Source organism: Monopterus albus, unplaced genomic scaffold (genome assembly GCF_001952655.1).
Source record: "Monopterus albus unplaced genomic scaffold, M_albus_1.0 scaffold287.1, whole genome shotgun sequence".
NCBI classification, from domain to species: domain Eukaryota; kingdom Metazoa; phylum Chordata; class Actinopteri; order Synbranchiformes; family Synbranchidae; genus Monopterus; species Monopterus albus.
In genome coordinates, this window is record NW_018128167.1 from 328397 (window position 1) to 340104 (window position 11708).

Below are 11708 nucleotides of genomic sequence, written 5' to 3' on the forward strand. Positions count from 1 at the left end.
TTTTTTTTTTTGGCGGAGATATTCACTCAGTAATTGACTACCATGAACCTGTGAACAGAGTTCCCTGCAGACCTCCCTCTTTCATGTTATTAATTCAGGATAAGACCCCAAAACCTCCCAAATAACAACAAACTGCAGTTATAGTGGCAGCTATCTCCTTATACCCTCAGATGTTACTGTACTGAAAAATTTTTATAAACCAGTACACTCTGGCTCTTTGAGGAAGGGTTACATTTTGACTGTTGCTCCCATGCAGCATACATTCTCTTATTATATTCTTATATATTTTATTTGATGTCTTATAAATTTTATTTGCTGATTAAAGTGCCTTCGATTTTGTGTTACTTATTTATCTACTTTATATTTCATTTGTATTTTGTGGCATTCATGTGGACGGCAAAGTGAGAATTTCATTGTACAGGGAAACACGTTTCCTAACTGTGCATATGACAATAAACATTTTTACCTTTGACCTTGAGATACATTTAGTTGTGGGCATGTGATGAGGAACTGTTATATTGGGAAGTTGTAAATATGTTGTTACTGAACATGACAGTTAAATGTTCACAGGCAGCACATTTGCTTTGCGATCTGACAGCCCAACCTCCACCTGTAGCAACTCCAGCATTATGAACTCTCACAGCTCTGGGTTCAGCTCAGAGGAGATGGTTCAGACACAGTATGTTTATTTGCATTGGACCCAAACCACTGCTAACCAAAGAGCTTTTGTTGTCTGAGCCAGGTTTTAAGCTTCAGTACAGTCGGGTGACCGGTGTTTACAGTGTTCATACACATCATTTCACTGCCACTGTGGGATTTAAACCATGCAAACAAAACCCACAGATTCCCTTTGAAATGGATCAGGGGTCAGATTCAGTTAAAACAACATTTTTCAGCCCATTTTATATGTTGAGCCACCATTTATAGTGACACCTTTAGTGATTAACAGCAAAATCCCACTTTTCTCTGTGCAGACCTGTTCCGATCACACCAGCTTTAGACTGAGTGCTCAGGCTGTTCGGTCTCGTGTGACTCTGGTAAACAAATGCTGTACCTAGTTAGTAGGGGAACTACTGCCTGGCTGCCTGTGGTGGATTCCAGTCTGTGGTGTTTTTATCTGCTACTGCGATGGTGTTTGGCCACTTCCCTCTGAGCTCTTATCAGTTCTTGCATGTAGACTTTTAAACCACTTTCTAACGCTTCACTGATCATTCATCTGGGTTTGTCTTTTATCTCAGAATATCTATAAACATGAGCGACCTTGGAGGAGTGGGAGTGACCCTGTCATCCAACCAGTCCTCAGGTACCAACAAGATGAATGATTCCACCAACTGCGATCACCATGACCCCTCGGGTCATGTTTTCTTCATGCTAGTCTACAGTCTGGTGTTTCTGGTGAGTCTCAGATATGGAGATTACCCTTCTCTGCCTGAGCACAAATCACCTGTCAAAGCAAGTCCTGTCCCTGTTCTCTCTGCAGGTGGGCATACTCCTGAATGGTTTCACCCTGAAGGTCTATTTCTGCAGAGCTCAGCAGACATCCAGTAGCGTGACCATCTACCTGAAGAACCTGGCAGCTGCCGACTTCCTCATCAGCCTCTGTCTCCCCATACGAATCATGAAATTTGCCAGCAGCTCCGTCCCCGTCCACCAGGTCTACTGCAACTTTGGAGCCTCTGCCTTCTATCTAAACATGTATGCCAGCATCCTGTTCATGGGCTACATCGCAGCAAACAGGTAGGGCCGGGCTGGACGGAGCAGCTGGTCTCAAGGTTGGTTTTGCAACCTGTTTTAACAACGTAGCTTACTAGTTTGGGGAGGCTCAGTTTCAATGAGTATGCACTTGCACCAGTGGACTGGTGACTGAAGGGCGGTGTCGTCAGATCAGCTGTGACTAATAATGGCAATTTGAAGGTGTGATAAAATTTGTAGTGGCTGGCTGTAGTTTTAAATTGGAGGTTGCTCTTTTCTTGGTTATGTTGAATATTAAGATATAAAAACCACCAAACCATTTAGAGAACTGGGCCATGTCCATTTTAGCTGCTGAGCAAATGTCATCTCATGAGTACTCGCTTGTATGCCAACCAGATCACGTACAGTAACCAATGTCAAAACCATAGACTCAGAGTTTGGACTCTGGGACAGCAGCAGGCGAATGCTAAACAGAAAACATGCAGATTCTACTAACAATTGATCCACAGCTCAGTAGATCCATATTTGGACTATTTGCCTCTTGTGATTTACGTCCAGTGCCAGCAGAAGGTCAGGGTATGAAGATCGGGTGGTCTTTTCCAAACTTAGCCAAGCACATTTTAAAAATGTGACACTGCATGTAAAGAACAACAAATAAATAAAGAAATAAAAACAAAGATTGTCATTAATCATGGGGGGCGGCGCCTTTGATTCATGCCACCTGCCCCTCACCTCTCCAGGTATCTGAAGATCGTCCATCCTTTGGGAACTCACGTCCTGCAGACGGTACGAGCCGCTCACGTCCTCTCCACGCTAACCTGGGTTTTCCTCCTGACCATGATGGGCGCCTACATCCTGCTGTCCCTCCTCACCCAGGAGCCGCTACCCTCTGTCCACGTCACAGGGAGCTGTGATGTCCTGCATAGTCAACAACTCAGCCTGCTCTACAAAATCATCCACTCCTGCTCTGCCACCATCTTCCTTCTGGTCCTCATCTCCCTGATCTGCTTCTACTACAGCACGACCCACAGGCTGTCGCTGGCGCAGCAGAGGCAGCCTGTGTCCTTCAGCTCCAAGAAACTTGTCAAGTCACGCAAGAACATGTTGGTGCTGGTCAGCGTCTTCTGCATTTGCTTTGTCCCCTACCACCTGGTTCGCCTTCCCTACGCCTTCCTGAGGAGGCAGTGCAGGTGGAGCCAGGCCTTCTTCTACCTGAAAGAGATGACTGTCATGATGTCGGTTCTCAACATCTGCTTGGACCCACTCATCTACTTCATCTTCTGCAAGGCCTTCCGGGCCCAGCTGAGCCTGAGGTCGGTCTTGACCATCACACAGGTTGCACCGCATGCAGAGAACCCTGAGAGGAGGACCAGTGCCGGACGGATCAGCTCCATTGACACCAACAGGAAGACGTCGCTCAGCACATTGATGAAGCAAAACAGCATGCTGTAGCTTGAAGCAGAGGTGGGAGGGAGTCATGTAAAGAAAACCAGAAAGCTCACAGCAATCTACCTGATTTAAGCAGCTGTCTGGGGCAATTACATTACAAATGCACCAAAGGAAAAATTTAAATTGATAATTAGAATTGATAGGTGCATAAAATGGGGTCCAGGGAAGACGTGTGTGTCTCTGATTTTGCCCTGCAGACTTTGCATAGTGCTGTTCTCTTCTGTCACTGACAACATGATCCTTGAGTCCACATTGTATTATTTTTGGTCCACAGCTGCATGCAGCGACCGGTGTTGCCCTCTACCAGTCTGCCACATTGTGGTAGGTTGCTGGGTTTGCCTGCTTTGCACTAGAAATCACCCAGTTTCAAAAACAAAACAACTTTTCAGTATCTAAAAAATATGCTAATATTTAACTAACGCAATAAAGTAATTTTGAGTCATCTGTCTCAAGTCTGAGTCAGGTTTCAAATCATAAATACCAAGTGAAAGTCAAGTCCTCTACCAGTGTTAGTCAAGCAAGTCTCAACTTGACTTAAGTCTGACTGGAGTCAAGTCATGTGACTTGAGCCCCCCACCTCTGGCTTGAAGCTAACAGACAGTGACATCCATGACTGTGAAGACTGAATTCTGCAGGTAGCAAAGACCAGTCAACAGGAATACCCTGCTTTAACAGAAGATGTCAGAAGGGTTCAGACTTCTGGCTGGGTTGTTGGTCCCGTGTGCCCGCAGAAGAGAAATCAGCCTTTGTAAAAAATGAAAATCATTGTTTTTAGAGATTTAAAGTAGTCTAAAATGTGAAAAGGTTTATTCTTGAACCTGGAAACAACATCTTATCAAAAAGGTTTTTAACACAAGGAAAGTTTGATCCTGTGTTGAGAAATGTCAGCTTACTTGTATTTAGACTTGAATGGTATTAAACATGCTGCAGATTTAAAAGGCTGGTTCTAATGACAATGCAGAACAATGCAAACTGTGCTCTCAACAAGTAAAGTTTGCATGAATCCAACCAGGCTGAAGAGATGGGTGAGAAATATGTGTGAACGTATCTAGCGTGTGTAGCCTGAACCTCTGAGGCTTTGGTGCCTCATGTTTTCACTGCAGACCAGAATGTTTCAGTTTTCCAAGAAGCAACCGACCACGTCAGCAGTGTTACATGTGGTCGATGAGTGCTGTTTTGAGATCACAAATACTGCTTTGCAAAAAGAAGCTGTTCCTGTGGTGACCCATGATACATGGCACATGCACGTAGCTGTTTAATGGTTTAAGTTGCAGTGAAAAGCTGCGACACATTTGCTTGATTAGATCACAACCACCTGAACCTGAATTTCTAACCTCTTTTAACTTAAACCAGAAACCTGAGGCCAAGGCCGTGCACATTCCCACAAACTCCTAGAAATATAACAAGTTGCTTTTTACTTTATTATTGTTTTTGTCATTAGTCCTCATTGTCCATGCTTCTGTTTTGAGTGTCACACCGATCAATCAAACCAAATTATCTGAGAATACAACCCCCCCCCAATCATTTACAGATCTGTTAATTTCATTTATTTTTGTGTTATGAATGTGTTTACATATATATCTGAGTGTATATATAAGTATGTGAATGGAAAAGTATATAGTATATGGTTTATGTTGATGTATTGTTTTTTTCTTCTTTGTTATTTTGTTACTACGTTCATTCATTTTTCATCAAACTGTCTTTTCATTCCTTTACATTTACACCATCTTCATTTTCCTAGTTTATTTGGTTTAATTCTTATTTCATGCTTTGTCCTGTAAATGTGTTATGTTGCAAAAAAAAAAGAACTAAACAACAATAGAAGTACTTCGGGGAAACCCAAGACAAAAATAAGATGCACCTGCGCTCTCATCCACAGGACGTCTCGCAGTCATGTCTGCATACACAAACATTCCTCACTTTTAATGAGCACACACATCAATAGTCTGCACAGAGCGAACCACCATGTTAACACAACAACCACGGCCTATCAATAATCAGTACATGGATCTAAGTCGTGTGACTGGACTGCGGCGCTCAAACAAACCAGTTGAATATAAAGTCACATATAGATTTTAGACTACACGTCTGCTGGGTGTGTCAATAACCAGCAGGTTGTCAAGTCAGCGTCACGGGTTGATGATAGTGTGTCAGATGGGGGGTTTACAGCTGTGCTCCCTTTAATCATGGCCGAAGCTCGCCGTGACTCTGACTGCTGTCTGTTCCTACTAATATCAGCCTCTAATAAGTTCTAGTACAAGGCCACAGTCCGTCCTGAAGAAATTTACAGAGTGGACTTCAGCTGGTCACATGAAAAGTGACAGAAATAGTTGGGTCAAGAATGAACGAGGAGTTGAGAGAGAAGTTCACACCTGGTTCCTTCCTGACCGTGACCAAACAGTCACTGTTCGACCACCTGATAAGCAGTTCACACTGGCCTGCCTGGTTTTGCTCAGAGGTTGTGCTGTATGAACATCATCATTCACTGTGTTTCATTTGAGAAATATATCTAAATTAAGAGAAACATCTAAATTAAGGAAGATTTTATCTAAGGGAGATCTTGAGATGATTATTCATGCTTTTGTTTCTTCACACATTGATTATTGTAATTCTCTTTTTACCTGTTGTAATAAGTCCATTTTAAATCGTCTTCAGATTGTCCAGAATGCAGCTGCGAGGCTCCTGACAGGAACCTCTAGAACAGCTCATATCACTCCAGTCTTGTATTCGCTCCATTGGTTACCAGTCAAAGCTAGAATCGATTTTAAAATCTTAGTGCTGACATTTAGAGCACTACATGGGCAGGTGCCTCAGTACATTATCGATCTGCTGACCCCATACTCCCCCAAACGTACTCTTCGTTCTGTAAACCAAACTCTTTTGGTGGTCCCCATAACTCGTTTTAAATCTCGGGGGGACCTGTCTTTTCAGGTCGCAGCTCCAAGACTGTGGAATGCCCTACCCCTGACTCTACGTATGACTGATTATTTATCTCTTTTTATCCTTTGACTTTGTAAAGCACCTTGTGACTCTGTCTGTGAAAGGTGCTATATAAATAAAATTTACTTACTTACTTACTTACTTACTGTGAAATACATTCATTCTCTCTTCTCACACTCCCACACAAGTGACTGTTGTCAAAGTGAAGCCTGTACATGTTAGACATCTATCTCAGTTTCCCTTCTGCCTGTTTGTCATTTTGAGAAAAATGGTGACATGTGGAAACAGACTTTTTTGTGACTCAGTTGCTGAAAAGCCCTTAAACCTTTGCCTGTGTGTGCGTGTGTGTGTGCTGCCAGAGGCATGGCCTGTGGTCACACTGACGACAGCAGCATACAGGCAGAAAAACACCTTACATGCAGCTTCCGCACACAGTCTGCCCTCACACAGCAGTGAATCAATGTACTCAGAGGACCCGGACAGTCCTCGAGGACCCGACACGTGGTCTGAAGACCTGTGAGATGACTGTCTAAGCCCCCAGAGAGTACGGCACAGGAGGTAAGGACATGTTCGGGTTTAATCTGAATTTTTAAAACCATATTTCATCCACCTCAGGCAGGATGCTGGTTCCTCCTTAGCTCAGTTTGTTGTGATTAATTCAGTCTTCACACCGAGCCTTGGTGATTATGTTGACTGTAGCTGAAACAGGAGAAGTTTTCATCAGAGGTCAAAGTTTGACTGACAGTTTGAATGTCTGTGAAGGATGTTTTCTTTTAACCAAACACAGATGGTGACCAGAAGGTGATGTCTCTTTGTTCAGTCTGTAGCTAAAACACATCATCACACTTCAGTGACTTGTGAACTGGAGAAAGGTTTGTCCTGACAGTGGAAATGTGGGTTGGTGGATGGCTCTAAATACTACATTAGCCATGAGCCTGAGCCACTGGCTGCTACACAACCCCAGAGAAGATGATTTCCTCTTCCATGATTGACACATGGCACAGTTTCAGTGTTAGCAAATGAAAAGGCTTCTTTAAAGATGAAACAGATTTTTAAAGATTTACGTTTTTACAGTGACAGAGTCGAACGAGTCCAGTCGGACTTTTAGCCGCCCAGAGCTCCTCCATGGCTGTTTGACATGACTACTGGCTGGAAAAACCCTTCTTCTAACCTTGGCTAGGGGGCAGGCGGGGCTGATTTACAGACCGTACTTTGACAACACAGGGTGGAGAAGCTGGAATAACAACAGTAGAGTTGAGAGACACCACGTCCTCCACCATGGTCTCCTCTAATGTCATCTGTCCACCTCAGCTGCAGTCTCTCTGAAACATCAGAGTTTATCCCAGTTCACCGTCACAGCTGGATGCCTGCCAGTCAAACCAGTGACATTTAACCCACGCCGTCTGTGGGCTTCTGAGAAATGGTTTTAAATGGCAAAAAACAGAAGTAGTCAAAGCAATAATTTGACGTCATTTAAAAAAAAAAAAATCCCCATCCCTGCCTGGAGAAGAAAACCACAGAGGAAGCCATGATATACCTTTTAGTGAGGTTGTGTCGTACGGGAGGTTTTTAGCCTTTTGTATTATTACAAACATTAATGAGACTGTGAATGGTGTTTTCTCACTGCAGCTTCTAATGTCACGTATAAGTTTGTGATCATTTCTGTGCATAATGTGAGAGGAGAGGCCAGTTTCTTGTTAATGCACTGGAAAGGCTGCCAGACATGCAAACCTCCTGCGGCTGTTGACTGTGGGGATTGTGTTGTACAGAGCATGCTTTGTGTTACTCTCCGTTAGTTAATACTTCCTGCTGTGACAGCTTTGTATGTACCGCACAGTTTGTTTCACATCCTGTGCAGCTCTCCTGCCTGTCTGTCACCTTCTGCTCCAGACACTGGCACAAGGCACTTCCAAATGAATTTCATCCTCAACAAGCTTACAAATGTTTTAAAAGCCTGCACCGAAACCAGAGGGACTGAAGGGAAGAGAGCCAGTTAACGTACAGCTAGGAGGGCCTCTGCTGTCCTGGAACTCGTAGCATCATACTTCACCTGTCGTTGTTTGGTATACTCTTTTTATAAAGGTAAAAAAACTTGTAATATGAGTAACTCTCAAAAGGTCCTCCTCTGCCTTTCCACTGGGTGGTTCCCAAACATTTGATTTATTAAATCACACTTTTCAGTTGATTCTTTCATTGAATCCTTTAATTTATCAGGTTGTATTAATAACGGAACAGTTCCATGGGTTGTGATTTGTAGGAGGAATCAGTGGCCCAGCGGTGTGTTGTACATGATGTGTTCATCTAACAGGTTTGCATCACTAGCTCGTGGCAGCAGCGAGGGGCTGCACACAGTTTGGATGTGGAGGGAAAGGTCTGATTATTCTGTAGAAAATTATGTCTGGTTCCCACAAACCTTAAACTCTGAAGTCTCCGAGTGCCGGACTTCTAATAATCCAACACTAACATTTTCCCAGCTTTAACTCTGATAGTAAATACATGAGAGTAGGACAATCCATTAACACAGCTGTAGAAAAACATCGGGGCAGCCCGTAAATTCTGTTTTGTTGGTTTCTGAACTTAGAAAGCAGCTCCTGAGACACTTCAGTTGGCATTGAAGCGCCCCAGGGTGGATGTCGAGGCCATTGTCCTGTTGCAGAAGCCAGCCTCTTTCCACTTTCACCTTCTGGGCCGACTGCAGGGCATTTGCACCCAGAAGCTGATGTTTCCTGTGTCACTGGCTGCTACACAACCCCAGAGAAGATGCTTGACACATGGCACAGTTTCAATCGTTATTGCAATCGCTCAGATGACGACGCTGTGGTTCCAGAGAGGTTTTTAGCGTCTGTAAAGTGTGTGCAAGGGTTGAAAAGCTGTTTTCTTCCTGTTTCCCACCAGATCACACTAAACATCCAGACCACAATCAGTGCAGCTGCTGACGATACAGACTTCCTCAGACCCCTCCACAGTAAGAACAACGCTGCAACGCTTTTTTCTGAATAACAATGCTGAAGATGAATTTTATTTCACTTTGAGTTTATTAAACATTTAACAGTGAATCTATTTCCCATGAGTGGAAGCAAACAGGTGCTCAAATTTTTGTGTTTTTCAGCTCTGGGTGAGCACCACAGCTCTTCATGATGCCTCCTTCATCCAACGTCAGCTCTGGAGGAGCCGAGCAGGGGGTGAAATGTATCATCAATGACCAGATGGGACCCTTCACTGTCCTCTACATCCTCATCTTCATCATCAGCCTGCCTGGAATTCTGCTGTCTGTGTGGGCCTTCGTCCGCAGTCCCGGAGCCCAGGTAGGCCTGGGGAGCCGATCAGATCAGATCAGATCAGATCAGATCAGATCAGATCAGATCAGATCAGATCAGATGAGCTGAGGAAGATGAAATAATGACATCAGATGAGGAGAGAACATCTGAAATGATCAAAATGTTTTGTAAAGAAATGAGGGGAGACGAGAAGTCGGGTCAGTGGTTTATGGAAGAGATTAGAAGAGACTGGGAGATGAAACGACAAGCTGGATGTGAACTGATGACACTTGGCTGTTATATAAACTGAGTGAGCTGAAGTTGCATGAGGTTAGATACTGAGTATGAGATGATGCTAACTAAAATGAGATCACACAAGAAGAAAAGAGAACTACAGGGTGTAGCTGATCTAATCGGATAAACTGAGATAAATGTGGGATTTCAATATGAAGCTGGTGTGTTAATGCTGTTCCATGTTTCTGACTGCGTCTGTGCAGCGGCAGAGCACCGGCGTCTACCTGGTCAACCTGCTGGCGGCCGACCTCCTGCTGCTGCTCGCGCTGCCCTTTAAGATCCTGAAGGATCTTGGGGTGGCACCTTGGAGCCTCATGGTGTTTCACTGCCAGGCCAGCGCCGTCACCATCTACATCAGCCTGTACGCATCCATCGCCTTCCTCGCCTTCATCATTATAGACCGCTACCTGCAGGTGCAGTATGGGAATATGACTTGATGGGGGCAGGTGATGGTTTATTATCCTCAGGTGTCTCACTGAGTATTTGACTCACTGTAAACATGTGCATGTGGTGCTGGGTCTGCAGGACTGCCACACTCTGCGTTTGCTGCGGCTGCAGGAGGTCAGCTTCGCCCAGCTTCTGTCTCTGGTTGTGTGGCTGCTGCTGCTGCTCATCATGGTGCCCAACATGGCTCTGCCCATACAACAAGTCCAGGTACTGAGATAGGTATCACTGTGTTCTGCTCCAGCTGCATTCTGTTTACACTGTTTCTGTTTCAGCCTCCGTTATCACTAAACATCACATTTATTCACCAGTGAAGACAGAAGGGAGCTACAGCTGGAGATTAGAGAATCACTTGAAGTGAAAAACTCAAACACTATAAATGACCTTTCTGTAAAACCTCCCTGTGTGTTGCCTCCACAGGAGCAGCAGTACCTCAGCTGTTCCTCCCTGAAGAAGGACATTGGTCTCCACTGGCACACCATGGCCGTCTTCCTCTGCACAGCTTTGTTCCTCAATGCTTCCATCGCTGTGCTCATCTCCAGTGGTCTGGCGCTTAAAAGACTCCTGGCAAGTCGTAGCAACCCCAAACTCTGGGTGGATGCCCGGCGAGCTGTGAGGAGTGTGACGGCGGTGGCGGTGGCCTATATGCTCAGCTTTGTTCCCTACCATGTTGTCCGGACACCTTACACGTTAGCGCAGACCAAAGTCATCACAGACTGCCAGACCAGAAGGCAGCTGTTTCTAGGGAAGGAGTCGACGCTGCTGCTGAGCGTGCTGCACCTCTGCTTCGACCCCCTGCTCTTCTTCTACCTCTACACACCTTTCAGACAGACAGTCAGGAAGATGCTCCCTTGTATCAGAAGCCAGGCAGTGAGCGATGCAGAGGAACAGGATGCAAGCGAAATGATGCAAACTCCAACCTCTGCACAGCACAAGGATGTGATCTAACCACAGACATACTGGCTGTGAGGCAGGGATTTACCAAAGACCACCTTGAGGGAAGAGTGTTACAGAATAAAGACTTGAAGAAACACAGGTAGGTCCAGGACATGTTTAACCTAGCTTAGCACAAAGACTGGAAGCTTATGGAAACGACTAGCCTAAGAATACACTTTTGGCAACTCCAAATGTGCACAAAACTGTTATCAAGCAGTGGAACTGACAAAGTGAAAGTTCATTCATGCACCAAATCAATGTCGTGGCTGCAGAACTGACTTATTAAAAAGCTGGTAATAAACTTGATTTATTCATTATGTAATTACTGTATGAGCCTCATGTTGACTCTAATAACTTGGTGTCAGTTTCTAGGAACCTTTATCCACCCTTCACTATTTGAACTTTGTGAATTAAAATGTAAAATGGAGTGAAGACATTTTTTTCAAATGTATTAAAAATTAAAAACTGTAAACTCTCATTTACATTCAGGACCTAGTTCATTTATTTGTAGATACTCCTGGTCGGAGTTCTGCCCATAGAGTTCAGGTTTTCTCTCATCAGACCAGAGAGTCTTTGTCCTTCTGCTCTCAAACCCTTTAAATAAGGGGAGGCCAGTCCCGGTCCTCGTGGGCCACTGCCCTGCCTTGCCCTACTCACTGCTGATTACCTGGATCAGGTGTGTTCAGTCAGTCAGAA

The 11708-nt window shown here is 44.5% G+C and overlaps 2 protein-coding genes across 3 annotated transcripts in view; both read left to right on the forward strand.

Annotated features, from left to right (window-relative positions):
* The window catches only part of LOC109973253 (P2Y purinoceptor 14-like), a 12197-nt gene extending 7546 nt beyond the window's left edge, over positions 1-4651 (forward strand). The window contains exons 2-4 of the mRNA XM_020622687.1: positions 1239-1395; positions 1481-1737; positions 2433-4651. Of these exons, the coding sequence (XP_020478343.1) occupies positions 1252-1395; positions 1481-1737; positions 2433-3144 (1113 nt within the window). The 5' untranslated portion in view covers positions 1239-1251 and the 3' untranslated portion in view covers positions 3145-4651. The remainder of the gene's footprint in view (positions 1-1238; positions 1396-1480; positions 1738-2432) is intronic.
* A 1879-nt stretch (positions 4652-6530) lies between these two features.
* Positions 6531-11394, forward strand: gpr171 (G protein-coupled receptor 171). Of its 2 annotated transcripts, XM_020622706.1 has the most exons (6): positions 6531-6639; positions 8977-9046; positions 9191-9386; positions 9836-10045; positions 10158-10286; positions 10497-11394. In XM_020622706.1, the coding sequence occupies exons 3-6, from the start codon at positions 9216-9218 to the stop codon at positions 11022-11024; spliced, it is 1038 nt and encodes a 345-aa protein (XP_020478362.1). In that variant the 5' UTR covers positions 6531-6639; positions 8977-9046; positions 9191-9215; the 3' UTR covers positions 11025-11394. The 2 variants fall into 2 exon arrangements, with proteins under 2 accessions (XP_020478362.1, XP_020478364.1); XM_020622708.1 differs by lacking the exon at positions 6531-6639 and having other exon boundaries at positions 8173-9046.
* The last annotated feature ends 314 nt before the right edge of the window (positions 11395-11708 follow it).

What these genes read in the sequence shown, in the direction of transcription:
- gpr171 (XM_020622706.1), top strand. Translation starts at nt 9,216, where the DNA reads ATGATGCCTCCTTCATCCAACGTCAGCTCTGGAGGAGCCGAGCAGGGG. An exon ending in TCCGCAGTCCCGGAGCCCAG is followed by an intron (nt 9,387 to 9,835) that starts GTAGGCCTGGGG and finishes GCGTCTGTGCAG; the next exon opens with CGGCAGAGCACCGGCGTCTA. An exon ending in TGCCCATACAACAAGTCCAG is followed by an intron (nt 10,287 to 10,496) that starts GTACTGAGATAG and finishes TTGCCTCCACAG; the next exon opens with GAGCAGCAGTACCTCAGCTG.